The sequence below is a fragment of the Rhododendron vialii genome, chromosome 1a, assembly GCF_030253575.1.
Source record: "Rhododendron vialii isolate Sample 1 chromosome 1a, ASM3025357v1".
Taxonomy (NCBI): domain Eukaryota; kingdom Viridiplantae; phylum Streptophyta; class Magnoliopsida; order Ericales; family Ericaceae; genus Rhododendron; species Rhododendron vialii.
The window spans coordinates 7,225,185-7,244,147 of record NC_080557.1 but is presented as its reverse complement, the minus strand read 5'-3'; the positions used below and the strand labels follow the sequence as shown (position 1 = coordinate 7,244,147).

The following is an 18,963-nucleotide window of genomic DNA, read 5'->3' as shown; positions in this document are numbered from 1 at the left end:
GAATTTGACAATGGAGGTCCGCATAATGCCAAGTTATTGATGTAAGAATTATTTTCAAATACAACGAATTGCCTGCCGCTAGGTATCCTTCCTGTTAGTTGATTATGCGAAAGGTTTAGGACCGAAAGAAATACCAAATTCACTAGATGTTGAGGAATCTCCCTAGTGAGCTTGTTTGACGAGAGGTCTAGACATTCAAGCATCGTCAAATCACCAAGCGACTTTGGTATATGACCTGTAAGGCTGTTGTATGATAAGTTGAGTCCTTGAATCGAATTTAGCCCACTAATGATTCCAGGAATCTCCCCTTGGAATCTGTTTCCTGATAAATCAATGATGGTGAAAGTTTTTACTATTCTTTTGAATTCCAGGGGCATTCCTTTGAATACTATAGTCGCGGAATAATAATAAGGTTTTACAAGACCATCAAAATGCAAATCCACATTCATCATTGCTTTGAAACTTTTGAAGTACTTTATGGGCAATGGACCAGTGAAATGATTGTTCGCCATATCAAGAACTAGCAACATGGGGAAGGGAAATTTGGTCTCAGAAGTTAGGATGGATCCATAGAATATGTTAGATCGCAAGATTAGGACTTGCAAGTTCGGTAAATTTCCCAACCAATGCAGAAATTTGTCAACAAACTTGTTTCTTCCGAGATCTAGCACTTCAAGGTTTTTACAATTAACCAAAGACTTTGGTATTGGGCCTTCAAACCCATTGTCATTAAGATTGACAGTTTTCAAGCGACTTCTCATGGAAAATGAATCATGAATGGTGCCAGAGAAGCTATTATTATGTAGTTTGAGCATAATGAGATTTTCGTTGAATCTATTTGATTCAGGAATGGTGCCAGAAAAGCTATTTGAAGAAAGAATCAGGTGGGTAAGCTTTCGTAGTTCAAAGGTTGAATTTGGAACCGTACCATGTAGGTTGTTATTGCTCAAATCAATAATCCATAAGGATGCAGATAGAAACTCAAGTGTATGACCAATCAGTAAATTATAGCTAAGATCTAAGTACTTGAGTGCGGGTAATTTGAAGACCCAAGATGGGATTGTACCGTTGATCAAGTTTCGGTAGATGCTCAAAAAGCATAGCTTTGGAGGTACAATTACTTGTGAAGGAAGAGGACCAGTGAGACTATTATTTGACACATCTAAGATGAAAAGTTCTGTCAAGTTTGCATCCCATGAAAAGAAGGGACCTGTGAAATTATTGTTTGAAAGGTATAAGTAAGAGATATTTCTAAGGTTTGAAATTGAAGATGGGAGGATACCGCTGAAATTGTTGGATTGGAGCTCTAAAACACTGATTTGTGTAAGGTTCCGGAGAGAAGTAGGAAGGAACCCATGAAATTGGCAAGTAGAGAGTGACAATACCTCCAATGACTTCAGATTAGCAATCGAGTTGGGCAATTCTCTAGAAAAACCTGTGTGTGAGAGAATTAAGATTGAGAGAGGATAACTCAAATTCATGAAATCGGGTAAATAACCTGTGAGAGCATCATTAAACCCTATATCCAGCACCTGTAGATGAGGTAAATGAAATATTCCGCTAGGGAAATTTCCATGTAAACCAGAGGATGTGATACGGAGGTTCTTAAAGAAGTCAAATTGAGCAAGGAATTTGAAACCACCGAAAAAGACATGTTTACATGCCCAAGATCAAGATCTCTTATCTTGGATAAATTTTGCATGAGTAACTCGAATCCGCCTTCTTCTAATCTCAAATCATCATTTGAAGAGAGATCAAGTGACACCAGTTTGTTTAGGAAGGAGAATTCTATTGGGATTTCGCCTGAAAAACCAGAGTCAGAGAGATTGAGGTGCGGTGGGGAAAGGAGAGGAAGAGGCTGCTATTAGGGCGGATGGTACCTTTGAGCCAGCTGCAGCTGAGATCGAGTCCAACTACTTGACCCGTCTTGTTGTCACAATCGACCCCAGCCCACGAACAACAATCAGAACCCTTTTTCCAAGACTCCATCTTTGGAAAAGAAGTGATTCCATTGATATTACAATACCAAGAAGCAGATTTATCCAAGGTAAAGCTTCCTTTAAGTTGCAACAGCGCAGAGTTCTGTTCTTGAGTGCATAGTTGGGCATGCAAACAAGTGATTTGGCAAAGGAAGAGAAAGAAGAAGAAGAGGTTAAATAGTTGATTGTAGGAAAGCCATACTTGTTGAAGGCCCATTTTTCCTCTTGAACGCAGGAAAAAGAAATGTTTTATAGACGTCCGAAATGTTTTATAGACGTCCGCTGGAAACTAAAATTAAAAAACATGGGTGCTATTTTCCACGAACACTCTTGATTGTTGGGGACGTTATTCCATGGAAAATAAAATTGCTACCAACTAAAAATTGTTCGCTGACCAAAAGAATGCATAAAGAACTCACAAAAATTGCGTAACTAACCAAAAAAACGTACGCAGCTCTTTTGGAGTTTAACATACACCCTTATTCGTAAGGGAATTGATGTTCACACTCCTTTTTTTTATATCCACACCTTTTTTTTTGTCTTTTAGCAAAAATATACGTACACTTCCAACACTAAAAAACAAAAAAAACAGAGTGTGAATATCAAAAAAGGGAGCGGGAATATTAATTCCCTATTTGTAACTAGGGACAGATTTGGAAATTTGTATTAGTGGAGGCACACAAATTAGTAAATTTAAACCGTGCGTTTATAGTTCCTTAATTAATAATTTTATTTGGTAAAATAACAAATTGATGAGTATATTTGTAATTTCATCTTAAATTAGAAGAAAGCATTGTGTTGGCACAAAAAATGATGTGAAAATTTAGCACTCGAAGAAATAGATCAGACAAATGTCCTCATAATGAAAATTTAGAGTAATTTTATTGGAACACTACCAAAAATTTATTGGGTATAATTGAACTATTTAAGAAAATTAATACTCCAATTTTATAAAATCTGTCCCTGTTTGTAACTATATCAAATATTGCTTTGAGTCCTTCGGAAGTTATTTTGGGAGACATAAGGTTTGAAGTTGTCTTTTAGAAGAACCGAGTTGAATCTCGTTTGTCTAACGGGCAATTAGTGCTCGTTAAAAAAATTCCCAAAACAAAACTGTAGTACTCGCTTAATTGAAGACCAATTGGAGTCATTTGGCCCACGGACTCGGATTTTGAGTCACCAAACTTAAATGCTAAGTCTTGGTCGTTGGATGGTTGTTCCAATTTGTCTTGGTCAATGATAAGCCCATCATATAATTCAAATGACTTAAGGCATGCAAGACTTTGATCCAAAATGTATGTGCAAAGACTCCAGTCTCCGGACGTACTTTCTTGGAATACTCTCTCTCTCTCCGGGGTAATCACTAAGCCTTAACCTTATGAGCTATGTCACGAAGGCGGGGCAAGTGGAAAATCACTAATCCATACTTTGGCAAGTGGAAATTAAATCACTAATCCATAATTTTGTATGTTATCTGTTACTTGTGTGGAGGAAATTACTTTTACTGAATATTGGAACGTAAATTCATCAATGGCATAAAGCAATAGATAAATCAAATTTAGCCAAACCGGGCTTGCTTGACTTGAGATTTCTTTAAGCATGATTTTCATAACTTTTTTATATAAAAGTCCTAAATAAGATTGTCCGGTGGTCCTAAAGTAAATTGTCACGCCCTCGATTTTAAACATAATAAATATAGCTTTTCGATATGTAAAACGTCGTCATATCCGTACCTACATACCAATGAACATCATGCCAAACATTATCTCATAAACCAACATCCTTTTAAACAAGTGTCCACATAATTAGATCTCAAAAAAATTTACACAATAGCCAGGAGAGGAAAAATATTAAGTAACATTAAATTTTTTTAAGTCAAAAGATATAACAATGTAGTTACAATTTCATCTCAAAAACATGATTTAGATTGGATGACAAAATGACTCTGCAAAGAAGCTCTCAAAGAACACCTGAAATGCACTCCAAGCTATATGCTATGGTGGATACATGAAAATAAAGAGTTGAGTTATACTAGTCCAGTAGAAAAATCTCCGCTAACTCTAGATAAATATATGATATGATAAGCGCTAAGGAAACATTGTAACAGGAGCAATAAGTACCTTTTGACTACAAGTAGAATATAAAACACAATTCCAACTCTAGATAACTTAGAACTCCCTTTCATACACAATGCACGCATCCACACCATCTGTTTCACAACTCAGTTTACTATCTAACGAATAGCCATCATTAAAAGTATCGCATGTCAACATATATTATGTCACGCTTACGGTTTTCAACATAAATATACAGGATTTTTCATAAATAAAACCTCACAATAATCCGTACAATACCCCAAAATAATGTAACATTCCTCACACTTCCATCATTAAATAGTTTCCAAAATATTACATCTTTGGCTCCGAGGCCAAAATTAACATAAGTAGTATTGAGTAGTGAAAGAGTGTTAAGGATTACAGTATTCCAAAGTCAAAAGATTTATAATTATAGTTACAAATACATCTTTCAAAAGAGATTTACTAAGATGACTAAGTAACTCCTCAATCGTTAGCTTTCAAAAAATAATTCCACATCCAAGCATTCCAACCATGCATTCTACTGCCCTGTGTTAGTACCTGAAAATGATAATAGGTTTGAGCTACACTAGCTTAGTACAAAATTCTACACTAACATTATATGTAAGAGAAATGCAAGATTGATCACAAGGCAAGAACATGATGTAGACCATACAATAGGCAATAACCAAGACTTAACAATTCAACAAACTCGATACGAAATTTGGTATGCACCTCAACCTTTAACCATTTCAACTTTCCATGTGTCCAATGTCACTTCGCGTTATGTGTCATGAGCCGAATCTCTTGCTGGACCAATTAAGGGATCTCGATACCCCCAGCCAGACACCATACCCATCAGTAGGTTTTGAATGTAACCAATATGAGCTATTGCTCCTGTCGGGCCAATTTAGGGATCCCGATACCCCCTGCCAGGCACCATACCCATTGGTAGGTCCTGAATGTAACCAATATGAGCTTTTGCTCTTGCCGGGCCAATTTAGGAATCTCGATACCCCCTGCCAGGCACCATACCCATCGATAGGTCCTAAATGTAACTAATATGAGCTTTTGTTCCTGCCGGGCCAATTTAGGGATCTCGATATCCCCTGCCAGGCACCATACCCATCGGTAGGTCCTGAATGTAACCAATATGAGCTTTTGCTCCAGCCGGGCCAATTTAGGGATCTCGATACCCCCTGCCAGGCACCCATCCGTCGATGCATCCTGAATGTTCTTGTTGTGTCAACAAGTGTTCACAAATCTCATGTCTCCGTAATGTGTCATTTCCATTTAGTTGAAGTTCATAAGGAAAACCAACGTCAAATTATACAGAACAAGGGCAAGGGATGCAAAGATACTCCACGAACTCAACAAATATGATTAATCATGTTTTCGAGTAATTTGGTGATGTTTAGAACCAATTAGAAATGATCGGGGGTCAAAACAATGAAGTTTGGAACAAAATAGCAAAAGCTGTCACTAAGCCACTTTATATCGATACTAGCCAAACTAGTATCGATACAACTGGGCTTAAAAACGTTCCAGAGATTCAAGTATCGATACTGATCAAAGTGGTATCGATACAGATGCCTGTTAGAGCAGATTTTCTACAGATTTTAAGGATTTCAACTACAACAAGGACATGATTCAAGGCTAGAAAACACTCCCATTACATATATTGAGAGGTAGAATCTCTACCTTGAGGCCGAAAAACGAAACCCACAAAAATACTAGCCCTAGCTTTCCGAAATCGAGACCGAGTGCAATACACCTCCTCCAAGCTCACATCGACCGAATATGGACCACAATACGCGTAGAGAGAGAATGATTGAAGGTTGTTTTGAGAAGGTTTTGAGTTGTTACGGTGAAATTTGGAGAGAGAGCAAGAAAGAAGGAGTGAGCACAGAGAGAGAGAGGGAGTGAGGCATGGGAGATAGAGAGAAGAAATTTAATTCTCTACTCTATCACCGTCCTATATATACTCATACATATTGAAACCATACTTACACCCTTTCACATTCAATTCAATCGCTTTAGCCCCAAACCACATAAACACATCACATTTTCCATTTTCCTCAATTATAAACTTTAAAATTAAATAAATTAAATACGGGTCTCTACATATTAACTATGCATGCATGCCAAACAATTCACCAAATTCTATTTATTGTACCACAAGTATCCACAAACGCTCATGTAACGACATCAAAACAATCCATAATAAATAGGTTATAAACATGATAAATAGGTCATCATGAAACATCATGATAAATTTCTACAAATTTACCATAAAAATTGAGACTCAAAAATTACAAACCCATCAGATTACATCTTCCGGACCATGAGCTAATGAAAAAAGAAATCTAAGCTTTCAATTTTTAGATGAACAAGCATTCTCGAACTGATCCACTACTCTTCTTTGTTTGAATAAATGGATATAATAAATGATAACATGATTATTGAGATTTAATTGTAGTTAGGATGAGTTTCTTTCATAGTTAATTGGTATGATTTCCTTCCTTAATTAGGCTCTCTTTCCTCTATAAATAAAGGAACTCATTGTATAGTGTTATCGAATTCAATCAATTATTTATTCTCTCATTTTTAACATTCAGAGTCATCAAAACGTAAGAATCCAAAGAGCACCACTCACTACCATGTCGTAGTTATCCCGCAAAGACGCACCACTGTCACGGCCCGACTCTACTCGAATCCAACACACAAATCCGATTGAGTATAATCACAATACAACGTGAACTGGAGACCAATTTTAACTTCTTGGTCGCTGGGAGTTTGCTGGAAAATTACTTTTGATGCCCTTCCTCTTAGCCGATATTCCTTCGGGCTACTAAAAACAATTAAAGGAAAAATATTCCAAAGGACAAAAACTGCAGTACTCACTGAATTGAAGACCTATCGAAGTCATGGGTTCCACGTACTTAAATGCCAAGTCTTGGTCGTCATTAGATGGTTCTGCCAATTTGTCTTGATCAATGATAAGCCCTTCATATTCCAATGACTTTAATTGGCATGGGAGACTTTGAGCCAAAATACGTCAAAATCCCTCCATCTATCTATTATCTATCATGCTAGACTCTTCACGGAACAGGTTACTTTCAGTTGAACTCTTTTGTTTTACTTGATTCCTGTTTAGAGATAGTATTGTCGTGTTCTTTTTAGATAAAATTTCAGACATTTCTCTCTGCGTACACAAGACAAGATATTGTAGTTACAATGTCTTGATCCAATACAATACGTATCCCGATTTGAAATAAACGATATACGATATGTGTCTCGATTTGAAAATATTGAACATGGTGTTCGGGAGCCAATTACAAAATTCATTCTATCATAATAAATTTTGCAAAATGAATTGGAGAATGCAGAATCTAAAACCATTTGGACGAGCTTCTAGGATTTTGATTCTACGCAAATCATTCAATCACTCTTACAGGGAATTTGGAACCACCGAAGAAGATATGTTTATATGGCCAAGAGCAAGATCTCAAATCAGATCTTGTGACATGGATAAATTTTACTACATCATGCACCTTCTCAGTTACTGAATATAAAACGAAAATTGGAGGATGATTAGAGTTATAATCTACGCTTTAACCGGGAATGGTTTTGTGCGGAGGCACCATCCGAGCCGTCCGTTCGGTAATCTAATGATTCCGATTTTATCTCGGTAATGAATGACTCGGATGCTACATGGCGGAGATGAGATCTGGGCAACGGATGACTCTTCCACGAAGTGAAGAAAGATCACCAATCATTCTCAGTATTTAATTATTAATGTGAGATCTGTGTCCAAATATTTCTAATTATTAATGTGAGGCTCGTAAGCCTAGCTAGGTCTGTTTGGCTTGCACGTTTAATTGCTCAGTATTTAATTACTTGATCAAAATTTGAAAACGATTACGTTTGGATTGAGGCTAAAAATATGACTGTAATTACAAACAAGAAAGACAAGGGATAAGGATAACAACTCTTCTTTATGTGGTGGCCGGTGGGTAGGGTTTCACGTGGGCAGTTGAATTCAGGGGTTTTCTTTTCCATACATGTATTGGTAGATGCCCAACTTTTCATCATGTAAGCACGTTTTTGATAGAGCAAAAATTGGAATTGTGTTGCAAAAAGATGCCCATTTGAGTAAAGAATCCAGTGATGGAGAAACCAAAATGCACTATAGCCATCAAACTAGGACAGGGATGCTACCGAGTACCCCCTGTAAAGCGGGTGTCGAGCGGTTGATCCGGCCGTTCATCTTGGCGCGGACGGTTCAGATTGAATCTGAACGCATACAAGTCCAACCATCCATTGCACGGTTTAGATCCAAACCGCCTAGGCCAAATCGGCCTAGTCAGCATCTGCCATCCCCCTCCAGGACCATGCCACCACAAAAATGAACTATCACCGTCAATCCCCAACAATAAAAGCCCACTCCAACAAACAACCAAAAGTGACTTAATGGTTGTCCTTTGTAAATGGTTGTCCTTTGTTTTTCCCCTTGAGGAAACATCGTTGTCCTTCTGGGCTTCCACACGTGCTCCAACTTAATTTTTTTGGTAAAAAACAGATTGAGAAAATCTTTTTAACGGCGTAGCCGTGAATAGTTGTTTACGGGATCAATCGCGACCGTCTGAAAGTGTTTTGAACGGTCCGGATATTAATGAAACTTTTCCGGGAAAGAGTAAAACTTTTCCCTGGTAGATTTTTACTCCCTCCATCCCATTTTTATTGTCTGTTATTCTGTGTTTCTCTTTTATGTCTTTTACTTATATCTTTTAGTGTGGATCTTAAAAAATATGTAATATGGATCTTGTTTGATAGATTTCGATTAATTCTATAATACAAAGTTCAAAACTATGAAAAAATTATAGATTGAAAGATATAAACAATTAAAAAATGACACGCATTTCAAAAATGGACAATGAAAATGGGACGGAGTGAGTATTAAAATCCGGACCATCTAAGGCACTTTAAGATGGTGGCGATTGGTTGTTGTTGTTCAGGTCGGAGCCGTAAATAAATCTCTCTAAAAACAGATAAGTTGCTCGATATTGTTCTTCGTCGCATACTCCAACTTATCTCCTCTGTCTTCTCTCAAGCATGGATTCAGTTCACAAGTTGCTTAATATTGTGCTTCCTCTTATATCACTCTTTTTGCTCTTCTTCTTCCTACCGGCTATTTTGCTCTTCAAGATTTCCAATTCTATATCAAGGTCCGTATTCAGCGAAAACGTCTCCAGTAAAATTGTACTCATCACCGGTGCATCTTCAGGCATTGGCGAGGTTTGATCAACTCTGAACTCTCCCAAAAGAATCACTTTCTTAATTGGTTCTTTAAAGGCCACTAAACCAGAAGTTAAAACCCAACTTACTAACTTTGAAGTTGTGGATCTGAACATTATGACTACCACTTTATAAGTAAAATCAATAATGTCAAAGATTAAGTTTATACCCATCTTACTACTCTTAGACACACGAAAATTGGTTTCTAGTACTTCAATGGTCCATTATTTTGGGAAGTGAATTGTTAGATTTGCTGTTTTGAAGCATCTTGCCTATGAGTATGCAAAAGGGGGTGCTTGTTTGGTATTGGTGGCAAGGAGAGAAAAGCAACTTCAAGAAGTGGCTTGTAAGGCACGACGGCTCGGGTCACCTGATGTGATTGTTGAAACCGGTGATGTTTCAAAGGTGGAAGACTGTAAGCGATTTGTTGATGCTGCACTAAACCACTTTGGTAAATGTATGTTTCTAATTCTTTAGTTTCAATTCATTTCTTTGGTTCTATAGTACTATTTGTTTGAAAGAAAATATATCGAACTACAGAGTTGAAGATGTAGCACAAAAATGAACACATAGCATGACACCAACACTCTGACACATAAAAATAACAAAAAAAAATAAAATTAGAGAACACAATATGTATAATCGAGTCTGGCTCCTCTGCAATCTCAGCCTGTAAAAAAATCTGACAATCTCACATCAATGATCAAAACAGTTCATTTTTTTTTGCTCGTTGACAACATGAAGTATGCCAAAAACCAAGTTTACTGGACATCAATAGATATGATTTTGGAACACATCATCTTAAAAGATATAAGATTGCAACACTGGAACAAAACTCCTTTCTAAATTTTTTGCAATATAAATCTGTTTCGAAATCATATCAAACGATAATTGCTCAAACTGATGTTTTGGCTTGTTTGATGCTCTCAGTGAATTAAAGATTATAAACGGTCCCGATCATTGAAGTGTGATTGAAAAAGTTTTCGCCCAAAAGATTGAAGGGAACGAGTTGGGGAAAAATAGGACGCTTTTGATGTGTCAAACCGTCTAGGGAACTATCTTCATTTAACGCAAGTGTGTGATCTCCCTTACTCTCTTTCCCTCTTTTCGATTGTTTAAAATGCAGAATTACCTTGTTATAATTCGACAATTTACGTCTCTCTTGTTTGATGACTTCAATTACACAGTGAATCACGTAGTGAACAATGCCGGGATTGCTCCGCTTTGTCTGTTTGAAGATGCCGATAATGTCGAAGATTTCACTCCAATTATGGTGATTGTCTTCCATTTTTAACATAAAAAAGTTGCCTGAATTTTTCTTATCTAAAAATCTCTCCACAAATCCTAGTCCAAACTAGGCCTTAGATCAATCCAAAACTATATATACTATTTAGGTAGGAATTTGGGAACAAATTAACCATTACTAATTTGGGTTTTATGCTGCAGAACACAAACTTCTGGGGTTCTGTTTATTGCACCCATTTCGCAATTCCGCACCTAAGAAAGAGCAGAGGGAAGATCATTGTGATTGCTTCAATAGCTCAATGGTCTCCAATACCAAGACTTAGCATCTATTCTGTACGTGAAAAGAAATGGACATAGATCCTCTCCGCTCCAAGGAAATAGATTAGACCGTCTGTACTTTGGTGATCTCGCCTATCTCTTTTTAGAGCTTATCCCGAGCAGTGATCATGTCAAAATTAAGCTGTTCAGATACTGGTTGATCATATGATTTCAAAACACATTATCGCTTTTGTTCTAAATAGTATCTGATCAGCATAATTTTTGGTTGGAATACGCTCTAAAAGTTGAACAGGTTTGATTATCAAAGTGGAGACACAGGACCATCTAGTCTATTGGGATGGATCGGAAATGATCCATGCCCTCAGAAAAAGTTAAGTACTACATTTTTGTTTAGATAAATATGCCTTGGTTTGGCTCATCTTTAATTGATTAGTCAAAAATATCTTATATTTCTTTAGGGAAGCAAGGGAGCCCTAGTCAGCTTTTACGAGACGCTACGAGTTGAAGTTGGTTCGGATATAGAGATCACGATTGTCGGTCCCGGAGTTGTAGACTCGGAAATTACTAGAGGTGATTTCATGTCAAAGGTAAAGTTTTTTTTTTTTGTGAAGTTCGAACAAAGCATTTGAGAATCTATTCCAGTTCAGGAATAATTTCGGTTCCTAATTTCCTCTTTGTTTTTTACTGTATAGGCTGGAATGGATGGTTTTCCAGTGGAGTCAACGGAGGGGTGTACCAAAGCAATTTTCAAGAGCATTTGCAGGGGAGACAGGTACTTGTTTGAGCCAGCTTGGGAGAGGACGATATATTTCTGGAATTTGCTTTGTCCAGAGGTTATAGAAAGCTTCTCCCGGTGGCGTTTACTTGGTAGGCCAAACAACTCTAAATCTAACCGCAATTCTGGAGCGCTCAAGTCTGACTAAGGAAAAGATCATCAAGCAGATCGACTGTTTGTATTCCTTATCTTAAGAGGACAACTATTGGTAAATAATCCTCTTTAATTTTGTGCCTTGGTGTTGCAAACATTTATTTGTGCATCATGTATCCCTTATTGTATGTGTGGTGGAGTGAAAGTGTACAATAAAAGGAACACTGCTTTGGGTGTGACGTTTAAAAAGTATTGAAGCCTAGCTGTTTCGAGCCACTTTCATGTAAGTTTGCCTTCGAAACTGCGGTTGGCCGTTTTAACTCGAAAAGGGAAGGCATTTAAGGCTGATTTGCCAGCAACTTCTTCTCCGGAACCGTTTATCTTTCAACTAAGAGGAAGCAGCTAGCCACATATGCAACCTCATTGTCAAGGTGATCGATCGCGCATTAGCGCTGCTTGCCACAGGGGCAGAGAGACGCGCGGTCGTACATGACAGAGGCCAAATGGTTCAGAGTTACCTTCAGGTGAAAGGTATTCGCCCCCTAGGTTAAAATTGCCCACCAAGTCAAAGAGCCATAAAACAACAGCAAAAGTAAAAGTCAATTTCTATAGCTTTTGACTGTTTCTCAAATCAAAAATGTTTAAGAGTGAATGAGCTTGACTAAACTTTCCCAAATAGCTTAAATGCTTAACTATAAACAACTTTTTGTAGGTGGACACTAGTGAGATGCCCGCGGGGCTCTGTCACACTCATATTTGTGACTCTATTTTTCTCAAAAAAAATTAGATTTGACCAAATCTCTTAACCGGTTAACTTTCTCAATTGATGTAGCTAGCATTATAACATTTAGCACCACCCACCAACTAAACCCAATGTAGACACACTATTCTGAGCTGTCTAGATAAGTTTACTTATGTTCTTTGATTCCCCGATGATGAATAAGATCAAGAACACCCTGAGGTTCTTAGTGTGTTTGAGTTTTGAGCATTCTTAAACCCTTTCAGATCCCTTTCAAATCATTTATGCCAAAGCCAGAAAGCTTCAGTAAAACCCTACCTGTGCACGTTGGTACCCAACTGGTGTGTGCTGGTCCTCTGCCACATGTTAGTTATCGGTCTGTTAACCAGGCTTGGACTGGCGCATGCCGGTCACTTACTGGCGTACGCCGGTCAGAGCTAGTCAAATCACATTTATTCAGCCACATGTACAAGACTTTTAGGCCACCCCAGTACACTGTTCGTTCGTCTGATGAGTGCGTACGTGCATGGGATGTTCCCCCCTCTCTCTTACAAGATCCATCACCTTGTCCCATGCATTTAATGCATGTGAGACTCTCCCTCCAAAGCCAACCTGCCCTTCAACTGATTACAACTCCTCCCTGTCCTCTATATATACCCCATTTGCATTCATGTGCAAGAGGTTACCAAAAACTTGAAGCATTCAAATCATCTCTCTCTCCATTAGCTTCTTGTTCTTCCTTTTCCTCTTCTTGAGAAAGAAACAACAAGAAGCTCTCCCATACACCACAACACACATCCATCCACCCACATTCCCCTTTCAAAGCCAAGTTCAAGCTCAAACTCTCCAAGAAACTTGAAAACAAAAAGGTATACCACCTTTGTAAACTTTCTGTTCTAATCCCTGAGAGGGGTTGGTAGGGTCAAGGCTAGTAATCAATACTAATCATAGCCCTAAAGCTGGCAATGTTTCAAAAATCATCAATGGCAAGACCCAGCATGCGCCGGTCATAAGCACACGTATGCACATCCTTGACAGTACGTGCAGAACTAGTGTGGGGACTGGGACCTGTCTGGGGTTTATCTGGGACAAACCCGTGTACTCCAGTTTGGAACCCGCGTAATCCAGTTGTGAACTGGGGTCAGGATATTTGTTTTATGCTTTTTTTCTTGTCTATTCATCACTGTGAATATGCCTAATAACCAATTTACTGCTTTCCATAGTTAAAGTTGTTAGTTTTACTTTCTTAATATTATTTCTATTGCTTTGTAATGCCTCTGAGATCCTTTTGTTCATGTTCCAGAGCCCAGAAAGTGCAAACCCAAGTACTGGACAAAAGTGTGTAACTAGCGTATGGTATCTACATACCGGCGTACGACAGTTAGATCTAGCCCAGTGGCTATCCATTGCATGGCAACTAGACCTTAACGTTTGTTCATTTCCCTAGATTGTTTATGGGGTGCTCTGTTTATTTTATGGCCCTAAAGCCATTTTCAACTGTCTGTAACTGTATATATTCTGCTCTATAAACTGCGTGGTTTGTCCTAGGTATACATGCACTGGTCCTTTCCAGAGCCCAGAAGGTTAAAAGCAAGGGCTTTAAGCTTACTGGTGTACGCCAGTCGGTGAGTGGCGTGCGTAGGTCAGGTCTCCATGCAGTGGTTCGGCCAGTGCACGCAGGTTTCTTCCTGCGCACGACACTCCGGACCAATGTGTTCCTGTCTGTTTAAAATTTCCGCAAGCGCTTGTTCTCAATCTATATCCATTGTTTCAATAAACCATACATGCAATTTTGTCATATACTGCAAACATGTTACAGTTTTAATCCCCTTAAACTGCTCCCCTGCCCTAATTGGCTAAAAATTATTAATGAGAGAAAATTACAAATGTTTTATAAAATGCTCGAGTAGAGACCGATCCCCGGATTGGGTGAGAAGGATGCCATAAAACCATTTCCCTCTCGTAACCTAGCTCCCAAACCTCAGATATCGAAGGTGACGACAGTTCAGCCTACAAAGCCTTTTTCAAATCAAAACGTAGCAGAACGTTTCAAAGTTTGGTTCTTTGGGTGTATTCTACAAAACCCGAGTAGCGACTCTAAATCGAAGCGTTTCACTGCGCTTTCCCAAAAGGGTGCACCCGATTATTTTACGAATTTTCAGGGGGCATGTGCCCACACCCAATGGTAGAGGAAAAATTAGCTGACATGAAATTTCAAACACAATTTTTTCTTAAGTACTGTAGGATTTATCTTATGCTTATAAAATAAGCCTTGATAGTTTCATTTCTCCAGAGATTGAAGCCAACTATTTCATCATACTCACTAATCCAATTTAAGTCAGAACAAACACATAAAATCAACCACTTGTTCTTTCAGGTTCTCAAATAAGCTTTCTTGATAGCTATTAATTGAAGCATTTGATTTATCGCTACCCAATCCACTACAAAGGGAAGAACACACTTCATTAACAACAACAAACTACGATTCATGGTCTGTACGTAATTTCCATTGTAACAACCCAAATCTTCAAGTACCTCAACCTATCTAACCCAACCAAACCAAATCTTTGACACCAACAACTCAATATTCACAAACAAATAATTATTGAAAACCCATCAACCACTTCCTTAAATGTTTACATAAATTTTCTCATATCCACCTTCACACACCCTTTCCAATCCATGTCTCTACTGGCCAAAGTGGGTCCGGTTACTGTAACTCTTTCCTTCTCTTCTCCTATTCTTATTTACATGTCACCATTTTTCCTTCTCTTACCATTGACACCCCCACATCTCTTTCCCTCTCACTCTCTCACTCAATTTACTTTTTTTCTTTTGTCTCTCTCTCAACCAAAACTACTCCATGGCTTCCCTCCTATGACCGAACATCTCTTGATTCCTTCTATTAAATATGCAATGACCAGTCACCAAATATTGTTTACCCAATTGACACTTGTCCTCCCCACCTTCCTTCATACTCCCTCCGGTCCCATTCTTTTGTCCCTTTTGGGAGTCCAAACCACTTTTCAATTGATTATATCTTGCAATCTATAATGTTTTAGGTAATTTTGAAAACATCGTTTAAAAGAGCCCATTGAGATCTAGCAAACAATATCCATATTGCATATAATCGGTATTACCAATTAAAAATTATAATTAGTTTTTTAGCCGGTTAGGATAGGACGATGGACAATAGAATGGGAACGGAGGGAGTAATTCTTTGTGTGTTTTCATTCTTATCCCCTCTTCTTCTTCTTCTTCTTTTTTTTGTCTTTATGCCACACATTTATAGATACAAACAAAACCCACATGCTTTACCTAATTTGCGTGCACATATACCTTATTCTGTCTTTTTCTTTTTTATATGGAAAATTCTAAAATCAGCTCAATGGGTTGACAATAGTAAGTATGTGAATGTGTATTAAATGGTGTAAAAAGTTATCAGACATACGTGTTTTTACTTGTATTCTAGTATGCTTATCGTTAGCTCAGTAGGGTGACAATAGCAAGATTGTTTTTATATTACCTTAAACATATACACAAACTCACCAAACTCGTCATATCCACTCAAATCAGTAAAATACTCGGACGGGGTATCACAATCTTCTTGGGGTTGTATTTCACGTCGGCTAATAAATGAAAAGTTGTATGGTTTATAATGAAAAGCGAATAGCTACTATATAACCTGAGATTAACCTTTTGAGCTACATAGTTAAACAAAAGGTAAAAACAGGTTAGCTGGCATAGGTTGTGACTTCCATGACCAACATACAACAAACGATGATTGCCTCTTTTACGTCTCAGAATCCACGAAAACAAATCAATCATCATTCAAGGTTCTACTGGATAAATTTTAGTACTTCACTTCACTTCACTTCGGATTCTGTATTTGTTTATTGACCTGTTCATAACATCGAATGTACTCCTTCAAATGCAACGAAAATATTAAACTCATTACAAATTACTAGTAAAGGTTAACTCTGTCATCTAATTAAGCCTATTCTAAAGAACCAAACACTTGCCAATAAATCAGAAATCTATCATTTTCTACTTTTGAAATTTCACAAATGGTCCAAATCACTCTCAATCCGTTTCTTTCAAACGCTGAAATCGCTCTCAATCTGCCACTAAATCTCTCTCTCAGCCTCTTCTCTCTCTCTCTCTCTCTTGATTTTAATATCAAATCCTATCCTTACAAATCAAGCAATGGCAGACTTCCCACTCTACGAATTGGACTTTGGGTTTGGGAGACAGAACAAGTGGAGATTAATATGTTCTTTTGCACCTTTTTGGTTTCATCTTGATATGTGTGTTACTCTCTACAAGAATACCATTGTGGTTCAGGTTGAATGTGAATTTGAGTACTCTATGGAAATGTATTCTCATTTTGGTTGTCCCATTTGCAGCCATTATCCAAGAGTACAGAAATTGATGGCGTAAAGCTTTCTATGGAAAGAGATAGAATGATACAGGATAGGCGAGGCATGGTAATTGACAACCAAAAAAAGGGAGGGCGTTAGGAAGATCATGGATTCGAATGCGTGCTCTGAATTGATATCTAGTATTCTCTTTCCTTTCCTACAGCGCACTCTTCTATTGTGAATCTCTCTAATCCCTCATGGCTTTGTGCTTTTTGTAAATCCAAATAGAACCATAGCTCCGGTGTTCCTTGGTGTAATTCTGAAAACTATGGGCCCCAAAAAATTAAAAAGAGTGTAGTTATAAAAGTGGGAGCGTAAAAAATAAATTACTCCAACTATATACGAATAGTAAATCTTATTTTAATTTGTGAATCTCTCTACTCTCTCTCTCTCTCTCTCTCTCTCTCTCGATCGATCGATCGATCGATCGATTTTAATTTCCTCAAAACCTCTTCAAATTCTATCTTTCCAAATCAAGCAATGACAGACTTTCCGTGAGATTTACTGCCTGAGTTTTGGGATAAAGAGACATAATGAGCGGACATGAATATGTTTTTTCGCATTCTATGGATAGAAATTTCTAATTTTATTTTGCTATGTGCGTTACTTTCTATAAGAATGCCACCGTGGTTCGGGTTAAATGTGAATTTGAGTACTCTATGGAAATCGATTCTCATTTTGGCTGTTGCATTCGCATCCATTATCCAGGACGAAAATCAATGGCGGGAAACTTTTTATGGAAGGAGATAGAATGATACATGGTAGGCGAGACATGGTAATTGACAACGGAAAAGTAGGGTGACCCCCTGTTTTTATTTTCTGTAATTTATATTTTTCAGACATGTGGGCTCCATTTGCTTCTTCCTTATCTTTCACATTTTATAAATCATAAACAATTAATATACCTTGTAGCTTGCTTAAACTTCCAAGCTCTTTAATTTTAGGGCCTTGTTCTCTTTTTGGTTGTGCTCTTTTTTGTCTTATTCTTCGCCTGTTACATTCATTTATCAGCCCTCATGATCACAATACTCATTGATCAAACTTAGCTGGGCTTATTTACGTGAGCTTATGACCCAACTGGGGGCATTAAAGTTCAACAAACATTGATAAAATTGTTTTAAAAACCCTATTTTATTTTTCCTTACTTGGTTGTCAAGTAGGAGATCGACTAATATATAAATGCATAATAACTGACCAGAAATAGTAATCAAGTTAGGGCAATACAACTTCTCGAGACGAAGAAAGAAATCCGTTATACTTGTATTTGTAGGAGGAAATGATGATACATTTCGGCTGCCGTTGTGGGAGGCAAACATATTCTGGATGGTGCCCTTGTTGCAAATGAAATTATCCATTTATGGAAAAATAACAAGAAAGGAGGTATCCTAATGAATATTGATTTTCAAAAAGCTTATGATTGTATTAACTGGAATTTTTTTGTTGGACCTGCTAAGGAAAATGTGGTGCGGAGAAAAGTGGTGTAATTGGATCAAGGAATGCATTTCCTCTGTGTCATTGTCAGTTTTAGTAAATGGATCACCAACGCAGGAATTCAAATCTCACAAGGGTCTGAGGCAGGGAGACCCCTTGTCCCCTTTCCTTTTAATATTGTGGTGGAAGCTCTCAACATTCTTTTTGAAAGAGCAAGAGGTATGGGTTTAATTAAAGGAGTGGAGATTGGGTGTACAGGCTGTGACTCACTTATAGTTTACAGATGACACACTACTTTTTTGTAATAACGATCCAGAGGAAATTAGAAGTGTTAAAAGGATTCTTAGATGCTTCAAACTGATGTCCGGACTGAAGAAAAACTTCTCTAAAAGCATGATGTGTGGTGTGGGTATTAAAGATCAGGAAGTGGAGGTTTTGGCTGAGATTATGGGCTGTTTGAAAGGTAAGCTCCCAATGAATTACTTGGGTCTTCCTTTGGGGGCTAATCCTAGAAGGGTAAAGACTTGGAAGCCATTTGTCGAGAGCGTTTCTAAGAGATTAGCCCTCTGGAAAACAAGATTTTTGTCCCAAGGTGGAAGGATTACTCTGATCAAATCCACCTTGAACT

The 18,963-nt window shown here is 37.8% G+C and overlaps 1 protein-coding gene across 2 annotated transcripts in view; it reads left to right on the top strand.

Moving 5' to 3' along the window:
* LOC131300405 (11-beta-hydroxysteroid dehydrogenase-like 4A) overlaps nucleotides 1-12,019 on the top strand; it is a 69,202-nt gene extending 57,183 nt beyond the window's left edge. Inside the window, exons 1-6 of one of the 2 annotated variants that reach the window (XM_058326221.1) lie at nucleotides 9,073-9,352; nucleotides 9,617-9,809; nucleotides 10,540-10,625; nucleotides 10,799-10,930; nucleotides 11,335-11,463; nucleotides 11,569-12,019. In XM_058326221.1, coding sequence (XP_058182204.1) covers nucleotides 9,170-9,352; nucleotides 9,617-9,809; nucleotides 10,540-10,625; nucleotides 10,799-10,930; nucleotides 11,335-11,463; nucleotides 11,569-11,799 — 954 coding nt within the window. In that variant the 5' untranslated portion in view covers nucleotides 9,073-9,169 and the 3' untranslated portion in view covers nucleotides 11,800-12,019. Of the gene's footprint in view, nucleotides 1-9,072; nucleotides 9,353-9,616; nucleotides 9,810-10,539; nucleotides 10,626-10,798; nucleotides 10,931-11,334; nucleotides 11,464-11,568 lie in introns of those variants that run through there. The other variant, XM_058326231.1, reaches the window with a different exon arrangement.
* Nucleotides 12,020-18,963: the final 6,944 nt, after the last annotated feature.